General features: G+C 42.7%; 1 protein-coding gene across 1 annotated transcript in view; it reads right to left on the minus strand.

The window, feature by feature from the left end:
- Positions 1–455: 455 nt before the first annotated feature.
- The window catches only part of LOC109864824 (alpha-1,3-mannosyl-glycoprotein 4-beta-N-acetylglucosaminyltransferase B), a 183,789-nt gene continuing 170,963 nt past the window's right edge, over positions 456–13,281 (minus strand). Inside the window, exons 12-15 of the mRNA XM_020452798.2 lie at positions 9,247–9,325; positions 5,428–5,515; positions 3,018–3,130; positions 456–2,797 (exon numbers count right to left, since the gene is read on the minus strand). Of these exons, the coding sequence (XP_020308387.2) occupies positions 2,774–2,797; positions 3,018–3,130; positions 5,428–5,515; positions 9,247–9,325 (304 nt within the window). The 3' untranslated portion in view covers positions 456–2,773. The remainder of the gene's footprint in view (positions 2,798–3,017; positions 3,131–5,427; positions 5,516–9,246; positions 9,326–13,281) is intronic.

Here is a 13,281-nt window from a genome sequence, read left to right on the forward strand (position 1 = left end):
TACCCTACAATATTATCACAAAACCTTATGGCCTAGAGATGCATTCAATCCGACCTGCGGAAGGAACTATAGCTCAATGGACATTTCTAAAAGTAATTTCCGATTGAGCCGACATAGTTTATGCAGCGTTTACAGTAAATGTGGACATTGCCTTTCAAAGTTGAATAGCAGAAAACGGGCACTCCAAATCTATCTAGCCCAATGTCATAGCTACACATAGGCTCACTTGCATTCTACCGAGCACCAAAGCCTATGGTGTCAAAATATCAATGGGACTTTGCAGTCACATGGTCCATTAATGAAATATGCAAGGAATGTGACCCATGTACATGTGATTTGGTACCACAAAAGTAGCGTAGCCTACCTTTCACAAAAGCAGACTAATTCACACGAGATTACTCAGATTTTTATTGAATTGACCAGAGCAAATAACTTGAAACAAAAACAAACCCATGTCAATTGAAATTCCGTCTTTATTACAATTCACAGAATGGATAGATAACATCATTAAATATAGTTTATCTAAATTATACAAAATACAACATATAATAGCAATGCATTCCAGTGCACCTTACAAGAAAAGAAAACTCTTTCTCCTTCTTAGCTCATTGGGTACAGTTCAGATTTTTCTATCCATAGCCCTACATTGACTTAATGCACCCACGCACCTGCTACTGTATAGTGGCCATACCGATAGCAACGAAGGGGCTCCTAAAACAGCTTGTTTACTGGAGTGCACACCCCAATAAATGGAAAACAAGTTTAGGTCAGTTGTTGCTGAGAAACTGTGTTTAACATTGAGCAGAATCAGAATCAATGTTGCATTCTGTATTCGATAGAAAAGCGGCCTTGCTTCTGAGTTAAGTCCCCAAGTTGAATTTCTCTGTCAGTACACTTGTATTGGCTGAAATCCCATACTCCTGTTCTGTGCCGACAACTCTTTAGATTTCGGTCAAGGGCTTTCAATGGTTTTTCGGTTGGGCTCTGATAAAGGAATGTGTTTTAGATCCAAGTATGCAAAAGCAAATGAATGTGTCCCTTTAACTGCAAAATACTTTGCAAAATACGTGCTTCTCCACCTGCATTGCTTGCTGTTTGGGGTTTTAGGCTGGGTTTCTGTACAGCACTTTGAGATATCAGCTGATGTACGAAGGGCTATATAAATACATTTGATTTGATTTGATTTGATCTAGCAATACATAGAACTTGAGTTTGGCCCTTGCCGTCACAGAGCCTGTTTGGAAGATGTATAAGTCTGGTGTCAGGACAATTACTGTACTTTAATAAATTCCACCATCAATTCATTATAGTAGTAGTGCAGAACATGTGGAATGAGAGGGGTTGTCATATATTGGACAGTTTCACTCTCTCATGAGACCTCACTTGAGGGGAAGAGAGGGGTCCTTCCTAGACTTCTTCATGGTCATTATGAGAAACATAGATTCTACTGAGAAGTAAAGATGATTCTTCATGCATTGATTAGAGCTACATATTTCTCTTACATCTGACTAGTCCAGACAATTACTCCACGTGTGTATCTGATATGTGGCTCCTTGGATTACAACTAACCTTGTGTATCTGATATGTGGCAGACATAGAAAATCCAACAGATATGTTTCCTGTAAATCAGATATGTTTCCTGTATTATGGAGGCCGCTGTCTTTTCCAGTTCCCTAGCTAATGCAATTGAGTAGCTTGTGTCTGGCCTTGCCTTACATTGATTTATCCCCACAACCTGGTTAACTTCATGTCACATTAAGGCAAATTGATAGGCGGAGAAGGGGAAAAAACAATGTTAGGGAAGATGGTTCATGAAATAAATCTCAAACAGATGTAGGAACCATAATCATAATGTGCCTACATTGACTTCTGGCTTTAGAATTGACCATATAAAGATATTTTATTCAAACATTAGACATGTGTGTACTTTCTGGCTAAAGTTCTATTTCCATCTACACTGTATAGGCCTAGGCTACTTTTCTGACTTACTTTTGTGGACACTCACTGTAAATACATATCAACACACATAATAGAGATCATTCATATGATTGTGTTACATAAATATGCATATTAGGCCTATATCCACATACATAGGTATTTTCTGAATACATTTGATCGACTGCCCGAAAGCTCAGCCACAATTAAATACATTTTTGTGTGCGGAGACTATTTCCTGCTTCTCCAGTTTTGCCTTTTGCCTCCAGCACCTTCACAAATCAGTGATGAGTGTGCGGTAGATCCTGCCTACTGGGAATACATTTGGGTAAAACCAGTAACATTTGTCAAACATGATTATCAGTTATTGAAGTTGCACAATTCAGACATACCTGTATCTTGGTAACGTTGTAGGCCAAGTCTTTGATTCCGAAGCAGCAACATTTCATTGTCATAATGTCATCAAAAGGAGCTAAACAATCTTGCGAGCTATTTGACAATTACCAGTGTAATTACAATTATTTAAAACATAAACCTTTATGTACACATAAATACAGTTTCCTAAATACAGCGTCGTCTTTGTGTCGTTCACGCAGGGCGCGTTCTCCGATTACGTGTGTCTGGGAAGATCTTCCCACACGGTCTGTCAACCGTGGATTGAGTTGACAGTCTCAGAAGGACCCTGCGATGGCAAGATCTCGCCAACAGATGGCGCACTCCGACTACGCTCGAGAAACTAATTGCCAAAAGCCAGGGAATGAGTATAGCTTTCAAAGGCTCCGTTCCTCTGTCGAACGGTCGAACGGATGACTGAGGTATTGCTGCGGGGTGTTGACATTCACTCTGCTTTCTTGATGAATATCTGAAGTGCAAGAGGAATAGCATTTGAGACAAAATCATATTCTATCTGTTTGAGGCATATATTCTACTTTACATTAGACCACTTTGAAGCCTGAAAACATCTGACCATTTTAGATTTTTCAGTGAACCAACACTTTAAGTTGCCTAAAATACAAGGGATTCTTTATAAGACAAGGCTTCCAAGGCTCTGTGGTGAGCGGGTGATGGCTGGGCCGGCTTACCTCGCTCAGGATGACCCAGACGGGGCAGTCTGTGATCACAGAGAGACGAAGGGCTTCCAGGGGCCCGAATGTGGGATCCACCTCTCCCTCGGCTATCCCATTATGGAACACTCCTAGAGGTCAGAGAGAGAGAGAGAGAGAGGATCGATATATCAGACCAACATAACCAATCAAAGACTGTGGCTGGACATCTATAGAACCATTTCTGTGTTTACAAACATTGTGAGGGCGACGCGTACAAGCTGGTGGCAGAACAAGGGGGAGTTCTTATAGAATGCCAGCGACTGGCCAAAAAAGCCTCCATTTACATGTTGTTTATGGATTGTAATTGGATTATAATTGGATTTTAAAGCTCGTTTGAATGTCCTGCTTAATGTAATGTTTGTGTCATCATCGCAAATCAGCTGCATTATACTTAAAAAACACTTCAGCCAGTAAAGTGGCTCTTTGGCTAGCTTTTGCTACAGGCTACAGTATATCAATAAGCGTTGGCATTCTAGCAAACAACTGCTGTATCCAAAATAGTTATTTTGCAAAGATCACAACCAAACAGAATCTTAGTGACTGTTCAAGCAAGAATCAAAACATAATTGTAAGCGTACGAGAATCGGCAAAAGTTATTTTGTTTAGAAGTAATAACAACGTAAATCTAGGCTATGTTGAATGGGCGCAGATGGCGATGGCTTGCTTACTGCAGCCAAGAGTCGCACGCATCTGTGCGTCGTGTACTGAAAAAGGGTCTATTGACTTTGTCAGTAAACACAACACTGTAGTCATGATGAAGCATTGTATTTCATTTGTACCTCAATAAATACTGCATGTGCTCCTAAATTCAAACAGAGAGCATATTATATACAAGATATGTTGTGTTGACATTTCAATTGGTTCAAGGCAAGGCGCTGGTATCAAATATGACCATACCATGCATTCAGCTTGCTATGCTTTCTTTGTTGATCTACTACTGAAATGCTAACTATACACAATTCATTCTCTCTCGTATCAATCTTACACAGTGATAGAGTGACACAGTGATAGAGTGAGTTCTATGGTTTAGGTTACACTACGCCTGAAAGTAGAAATGGAGGGAGAAGAACCTGGTGAACATTTGATAGCAATATCGCACAATTAATTGACTACTGTGCCAGATTGATATTGATTCCCCCTTGAAATATTTATGAATGAGCAGGAGCGCTTGTAGTAATTTATATGCTGTCAGAAGGAGTACCTCTTTCAAGGGGATGAAAGCCTGTCTCTGTGTTACGGACAGTAATCACTGGCCTGGGGACGTGTTTGACTACTCAGAACACGCATTCTCACTCGCTGTCTACTTCCTTCCTTCCTTCCTTCCTTCCTTCCTTCCTTCCTTCCTTCCTTCCTTCCTTCCTTCCTTCCTTCCTTCCTTCCTTCCTTCCTTCCTTCCTTCCTTCCTTCCTTCCTTCCTTCCTTCCTTCCTTCCTTCCTTCCTTCCTTCCTTCCTTCCTTCCTTCCTTCCTTCCTTCCTTCATTGAAGGAATCAACCATCTGTATGTCATTGGATAGATAATAGTGTACATGAAAGCAAGGTCTCTGCCCTATTGCATAACAAATCCACTCCTCAGATCTCTGATGAAGGAAGGAACGATGGTATATCTAACATTGCCACTGATTCAGTTGTAATGGAATTGAGCTCAAACCCTTATTTCTACCTCATGTTAACTACATTTTACCTACCCTGCTTTTCAATATGATATAAAACACTGTAGTGTCATTAAATCCAATTATTTTCAATGAGTACCATGCTATCGTTTTAAAGCGCACCGGTGCAACACTTGTCTTGCACTTCACGCAATTTCAGAAAGAGCACCTAAGGTCCTCTAAAAACTGTGAAGGCAGTCCTTATCTACTCCTCCCGTCCTCCTGTGAAAGTCCTAGATGGTGCAGCAGCTAATCATGTGTTGGAGCGCTCAGTAATTGAGTGAGATGGATTTGTCAGGGGCCTGTGTATGAGCGTATGTGTGTGTGTTTGTGTTTGTGCGTGTGTAATTTGTCAGGGCCTGTTAGTCCATGTGAACTATTCCTGTTTGCCAGTACCGGTTAGAATCTGGCACAAGGTTTTGTTAGATGAAGGGGACTGACGAATGGATGGATGAAAACAAAAGGGAAAGAATTTTGGAGGGATATTTTGGCAGGGAGTACAGTGTTGGATTCTCTAAAAAGATGACATCATTTTTATGACAGTGGAGTCCTTTGTTTGGCTTTGGGTGATTCTTTCTGCAGTACTAGTTCTTAACACTTCTGGTAAATACATCCCCAGTACTAATAACCACCTATTGAAACATGTCCATGGTAGCACGGCGCTAATTTCATTCTGGGTCATTTTCATTAGAGGGTACAGTAACAACATTTTTGCTACGGAAAGCAAAATACTCACCTATTCTGATAAAGCCGTCCTCTGTTCTGTGGTACTTTGGTGTTTTCTCTCTCCCCTCTTTCAAGGCCTCTTTTTCTGATTGGATATTCTGTAGGAGAAAGAGAGAGAGGTGTGTGAGGAACACAACACAGGAACACATATACGCTTGCAAGCTTGCCGAATGCACACACACACACACACACACACACACACACACACACACACACACACACACACACACACACACACACACACACACACACACACACACACACACACACACACACACACACACACACACACACACACACACACACACACACACACACACACACACACACACACACACACACAACCAAGATCAATGCAGGCAGAAATCCTGTTTGATATGCACTCAGATCACAGCTAAAATCTACTGTATACATCATCAACCAATGCATTGACAACAGCAAACTCCTTGCTACTGACCTCCTTTAATCTCCAAATTCAGTTAGTAAATCATACACACACACACACACATGCGCGCACACACACACACCTCACGGCACTAGTTGTGAACTCAGATCAACCTAACTTTGACCTCGTCTTAAAACATAAAAGTGAGAAAGATATCAATGGGTCACCATAGTTAATACAGCAGGACTCTTTAGTGTTGCTGCTGGGTCATAGCAATTGATACTGTTGGAGAAATATCTGTTTGACTCGCTTATCTAAAGCAATGAAGGAGAAAGGACAGGAGGGAAAACAAGCTGACCTTTTGTGGCAGGATTTTCCCTTTCTGTTGGTCCTCTAAATAGAAATCAATGCATGCCCAATCACACAAGTAATTACAGATGTAGGATCTGATAAATTTGACCTATATTGTCACAGCAAAATAATCCTGCAGCAACAAGATTTGAACGTTTAGTGCATAATGTTGCTTGATCGGTGGTTAGGCTATTTGCTACATAAAGTAAGCTCCATAAAAAGTGCAATACTGTTAGTATAACCGTGTGTTAGTGTAGGTTTTCAGTGAATTTATGTAAATCACAAAGCTCATCTGTAATCTCAGTAATACAACAGTGATCAAATTAAGATCCTACTGTACATCTGTACGCTACACTGTAAAAATATGACATTTCCCGCCGTTTAAAGGCACCTGACAGCGTCTCTCTCTCGCATCATCTTCTTGTTTTCTTATCCTTCCTCGTCTTTATTCTCTCTGTCTTTCCTTACCTTTCTTTCCTCAATCCTTTCTTCTCCATTCTAAGAAAAGCATAACTTGTTATGACTCTAAAGACATGTAACACTTCTACTCATCATCAACACTTCTACTCATATTCTTCCCATAGGAGGAACAACAACAACAAAAACAGAAACACCTCCACCCTCTTGCAGCATTACAGGGTCTCAATGACAGTCAGGTGTAGGGAGAGATTGAATGAGTGAAGGAGGGAAAATAAATAATAAAATAGAGATAGACAGAGAGGGAGGAGAGAGAGGGGGAAAACAATCCAGCTATTAATCTGTCAAGGCGAGCGTCAGTTTGCGGAACCTAATCTGAAATCCCCACCTCGCCTAGCCACCCTGCCGGGTGAAATATTCTTTAAGGCGAAAGCTCTCAAACCGTGGCCGGCGGGAGACTGATTTGATTACCACCGCCCGGGAGTCCCCTTTTTCTGTTTCTTTCTCCACAATATCTCTCTCGTACTCTCTTTTTTTTTGAGAGAGAGAACCTCACTCTGTCTTGAGTCATTTCTCAGCTCTTCTCTGTGTCCTCTGGGGCTTAACACTGTGGGTGCTCGCCCTTAAACATGGCTTATGTGCTTCTATGTCAACCAGATGGAAGCTGACTTCACATGTCTTTATATATCTTTCCACTTGAGGAAGAGTGATGTATCCAGTGTGGCTTTCCATGAGATGGGCTGTATTTCAATAGAAATAACACAAAAGAATAGAGATCTCCTGAAAGTATATGATCTTGAGACCCTGTATGTAACAGTACATCCCTGTAGAACGCTTTCGACACCTTGCAGAGTCCATAGCCCAACAAATAGAGGCTGTTCTGAGGGCAAAGGGGGTGTTCCTAGTGTTTGGTATACTCGGTATATGTAAGGGATATTGAACAAGGCGTTAGCGGACTTTCCACGGAGTTGCATTATTTTCCAGAGAACGCATAGAGCCTCGAGTTGACTGTCCCTTTCATACCATGGTTATAATTTAACACGGTTGCCACTAGAACTTTGATCATTTGCAGATAGAAATGTGTTCAACATCCACTGAAGTATCTAGCAAGTTTACTAGATTGCTACAGTAGATGCCTTGGTAACTAAACAAACAGACTTGCTAGTTTAGCTAACCAAACCATCAGTCCTAGCTGGCTATTATGAAAATCGAATTCAACAAATACCAATACTGTTTTCAATTCGACTTTTGCTTTCAAAAGCAGCTCAAACAAAACATGTAAAAATTAACTATAGCCGTTGAATTCTACCATGCAAATATTCTGTGCGTTTTAAGGAAATAATGCACGCTCTAGAGTGCCCTTCAAGCCAATCAGAAAGTAGTATTCAACAATGCCATGGTATAATTAAGTGATAATGCCCAAGAAGCCGGTGTTGGCACAGGTGGTGGCACAGGTGTTGTTAGGTCTGAGACTAAGTCGAATGCCGGCAAACCGTGCCAATATATCCTCCAAACATCAGCTTCAAAGGCATTATCACTTTTATACAACGGGTTACCAACATATTCAAATAATGATTGACATATTTTCATTAAAAATGTTATTTTGATGAATGTATTCATGCTATTTCATCCTTCCGCAAGATATAGTCCCGACACAAATCTAGGGTGGCTACTCAAGCCGGCTGGTCATTCGTTCTATCGGTTTGGTTGCCAGAGACCCGACCCAGTCGTTCGTTCGTTCCATTGCCATACTGGCTGGCAACGTTCTTATCCCTTGCTTGCTAGCTAGTTAACTATGGTAACTTATGGTCAAGTCAAACAGTACAGACAGAATAATAACAAAGTAGTTGCATTTGCATTAGTTTAAGCTGTTTGTTAGTGAAATTTATTTGGATACATAACAATGAGGCACGATTTAGCCTGGCATAGAAAATGGACTCTCTCATCAGGACACTGTTGTTCAGAGGAGCTAGCCAACAGTACAGCTAACACAATCACTTCAAACCAAAGCTGGAAAGGCTGCAAACTAGCTGTACTTCGTTTTGTTTGACCTTTTTTCAATTTACATTTCTTTGTATATATCCATGAAAATGATGCTAGCTGTTTCATGATATCAACTGACTGAGAAAAGCTGCATGCCTGCATATCTGTCTCGTTCCGACTCCTGATACGTTCATTACTATGGGACAGCTGGAGATCGAATTTGAATATTGAAATAATGTTGCAAATGTCAGAGAGGTAGAGAGCAAGGTTTATACAAATCTCTGGTGTTGAAAACTAAATGTTAGTCTAAAAGAAATGTGAGATAATGTCTAGATGCTTTTTTATAGCGGAGATCACGTTTGCATATTGCCTGGCTGAGCTGAGAGACAGTGGATTGCGCAGTCAGATGGCACAGAGTAAATAGGCATTTTAGCGGTGGTAACTTGTGGAATAGACACCGGCTGGAATGCTCAATCAGCATTCAGGATTACATCCACCCATTGTATAAATCACTGTAATTACATATATTTCCAGTGATATTACTATAGTAAAGGTCTATGTACTGACAATCCTGGGACAGGATGAATCAGGCTTATAGTGGCGAGCCTCATATTGCAAGATAATATATGGTAAAGGTTATGTAATGGTAATAATGTGCTGGGATTGAATCGGGTAAATAGCGGTGAGACTCACGTCAAAAGGCAGCACCTCCACAGTGGTGTTGAACAGCTTGTCCCCTGGGTGCTCAATGTTCCCGCTACGGAAGAAATACCTTGAAAGATAGAGAGAGATAGAGAGAGAGAGAGAGAGATAGATAGAGAGAGAGAGAGATAGAGAGAGAGAGAATAACAAATGGGGAGATGTCAATTTGATATTCAACACAAATTGATCCACCACGATCATCATCATCATTATGGGTGCACACTTTTCTTTAGACATGGACTTTTTTTTTTGGTGCCATGAAAATGTTTAAAATGAACTAGTCTCAGCAGCAAACATATTTGATGCAAAGACTAGAAATGGTTTGTTTGTTCAATATTACTTACCAAGTCAAGCAGAGCTGTTTGTTTTATCGAAATACATATTATCCTGTGCTTTTTCATTTGGCACATAGGCACATAAAGACAGCTTGGCTCCATATGTAACCGCAAAGCGTCCATGATGTGCTTTCAAATGGGCTCACCCAGAAATGTTACTGAATTAATGAATGAATGTTACTGAATGAAAACATTTGAACTATTTGAGTTAACTGATTGATGTTGGGAAAAGAAATGTGACAAAATGCAGAATGGGGGCGGGGGTTATTTCACAGATTCAATCATGATATATTAGCCATACTGATTATTTCTCAATTGCAAGCTACTCATTGACAGGCCTCGAGCTACAGAACTTGACGTTTTCTGCTAAGGTGCAACCTTTGGTAGACTGATGGAAGGCTACTCAGAGTCAGAGTCTATGATACAGTGAAGCCTAATCAAACATGCCCGTGCTCATCATGGTTCTAACAGGCAAAGTCAAACGATACAATGAATTTGCTCATGGTGCACGGAACTCAAAAGATATGGAACAACACCATTGAATCAACACCATCGGACATGAAACAACGATATGCATGTAACAACAGCACAACAAAATAGATTAACAATTTTCTTTTGCAGGTGGCTTTTCATTTTATACACCAGTGGTGCAACTAGTGCTTTCTAACTGCACTAAACCAACACAGTGGCGCGTGTGAGTTAGGCAAAACTGTCCAGTGGTCAAAATGATTCATCTTGAGGCAACGGGGGACAGGGTTTTAAAAGCAATCTGTTAATGATTATATCATATATAAAATGGCCATATCTATTTTAATATATACTAGCTCAAAACACTACTAATCATTGAACATGATAAATTACCCAATGGATCAAAAAATGGGGGTGCACCTATTTTGAAAGTGGGGATACAGCTGGTCCGTTTGCTCCATTGCTCAGGCTCATATGATCATCATCATCATCAGCCAGCCAGCCAGCCAGCCAGTCACCCAGTTCAAACTCCCTCTACATTTTGCTTTGTCCAAATGCATGTTCCACCAAGTACAGCAGTCTGGACCACACCCACCAAAAGAGCTACTGAGGTGACCACAGAGCCACAGCGTCACCATTAGAAGACAGTGGTGTCCACAGAACCACAGCGTCACCATTAGAAGACACTGGTGACCACAGAGCCTAAGTGTCACCATTAAAAGACACTGGTGACCACAGAGACACAGCGTCACCACTAGAAGACAGTGGTGACAACAGAGCCACAGCATCACAATTAGAAGGCACTGGTGACCACAGAGCCACAGTGTCACCATTAGAAAACACCGGTGACCACAGAGCCACAGCGTCACCACTAGAAGACACTGGTGACCACAGAGAAACAGCGTCACCATTAGAAGACAGTGGTGACCACAGAGCTACAGCGTCAACAATAGAAGACAGTGGTGACCACAGAGCCACAGCGTCACCATTAGAAGACACTGGTGACCACAGAGCAACAGTGTCACCATTATAAGACACTGGTGACCACAGAGACACAGCGTCACCACTAGAGGACAGTGGTGACAACAGAGCCACAGCGTCACCATTAGAAGACACTGGTGACCACAGAGACACAGCATCACCACTAGAAGACAGAGGTGGCCACAGAGCCAAAGCATCACCACTAGAAGACACTGGTGACCACAGAGAAACAGCGTCACCATTAGAAGACAGCGTCACAGTTAGAAGACACTGGTGAACACAGAGCCACAGCATCACCACTAGAAGATAGTGGTGACCACAGAGCTACAGCGTCACCATTAGAAGACAGTGGTGTCCACAGAGCCACAGCGTCACCATTAGAAGACACTGGTGACCACAGAGCCACCATTATAAGACACTGGTGACCACAGAGACACAGCGTCACCACTAGAAGACAGTGGTGACAACATAGCCATAGCATCACCATTAGAAGACACTGGTGAACATAGAGCCACAGCATCACCACTAGAAGATAGTGGTGACCACAGAGCCACAGCGTCACCACTAGAAGACAGTGGTGACCACAGAGATACAGCGTCACCACGAGAAGACACTGGTGACCACAGAGACACAGCATCACACTAGAAGACAGCGGTAACCACAGAGCCACAGCGTCACCACTAGAAGACAGTGGTGACCACAGAGCCACAGCGTCACCACTAGAAGACAGTGGTGACCACAGAGCCACAGGGTCACCATTAGAGGACAATGGTGACCACAGAGACACAGCGTCACCATTAGAAGACAGTGGTAACCACAGAGCCACAGGGTCACCATTAGAGGACAGTGGTGACCACAGAGACACAGCATGACCATTACAAGACAGTGGTGAACAGAGAGCCACAGCGTCACCATTAGAAGACAGTGGTGACCACAGAGCCACAGCGTCACCACTAGAAGACAGTGGTGACCACAGAGACACAGCGTCACCACTAGAAGAAACTGGTGACCACAGAGTCACCACTAGAAGACACTGTTGACCACAGAGACACAATGTCACCACTAGAAGACAGTGGTGATTACAGAGCCACAGTGTCACCATTAGAGGACACTGGTGACCACAGAGACACAGCGTCACCACTAGCAGACAGTGGTGACCACAGAGACACAACGTCACCACTAGAAGACAGTGGTGATCACAGAGCCACAGCGTCACCACTAGAAGACAGTGGTGACCACAGAGACACAGAGTCGCCATTAGAAGACACTGGTGACCACAGAGACACAGCGAAACCACTAGAAGACAGAGGTGACAACAGAGACACAGCGTCACCACTAGAAGACAGTGGTAACCACAGAGCCACAGCATCACCACTAGATGACAGTGGCGACCACAGAGACACAGCGTCACCATTAGAGAACACTGGCGACCACAGAGTCACCATTAGAAGACAGTGGTGACCACAGAGCCAAAGCGTCACCATTAGAAGACACTGGTGACCACAGAGACACAGCGTCACCATTAGAAGACAGTGGTGACCACAGAGACACAGTGTCACCATTAGAAGACACTGGTGACCACAGAGACACAGCGAAACCACTAGAAGACAGAGGTGACAACAGAGACACAGCGTCACCATTAGAGAACACTGGTGACCACAGAGTCACCATTAGAAGACAGTGGTGACCAAAGAGCCAAAGCGTCACCATTAGAAGACACTGATGACCACAGAGACACAGCGTCACCATTAGAAGACAGTGGTGACCACAGAGACACAGTGTCACCATTAGAAGACACTGGTGACCACAGAGACACAGCATCACCACTAGAAGACAGCGGTGACCACAGAGCCAAAGCATCACCACTAGAAGACACTGGTGACCACAGAGAAACAGCGTCACCATTAGAAGACAGCGTCACAGTTAGAAGACACTGGTGAACACAGAGCCACAGCATCACCACTAGAAGATAGTGGTGACCACAGAGCTACAGCGTCACCATTAGAAGACAGTGGTGTCCACAGAGCCACAGCGTCACCATTAGAAGACACTGGTGACCACAGAGCCACCATTATAAGACACTGGTGACCACAGAGACACAGCGTCACCACTAGAAGACAGTGGTGACAACATAGCCATAGCATCACCATTAGAAGACACTGGTGAACATAGAGCCACAGCATCACCACTAGAAGATAGTGGTGACCACAGAGCCACAGCGTCACCACTAGAAGACAGTGGT

This window comes from Oncorhynchus kisutch, linkage group LG19 (genome assembly GCF_002021735.2).
Source record: "Oncorhynchus kisutch isolate 150728-3 linkage group LG19, Okis_V2, whole genome shotgun sequence".
Classification (NCBI taxonomy): Eukaryota; Metazoa; Chordata; class Actinopteri; order Salmoniformes; family Salmonidae; genus Oncorhynchus; species Oncorhynchus kisutch.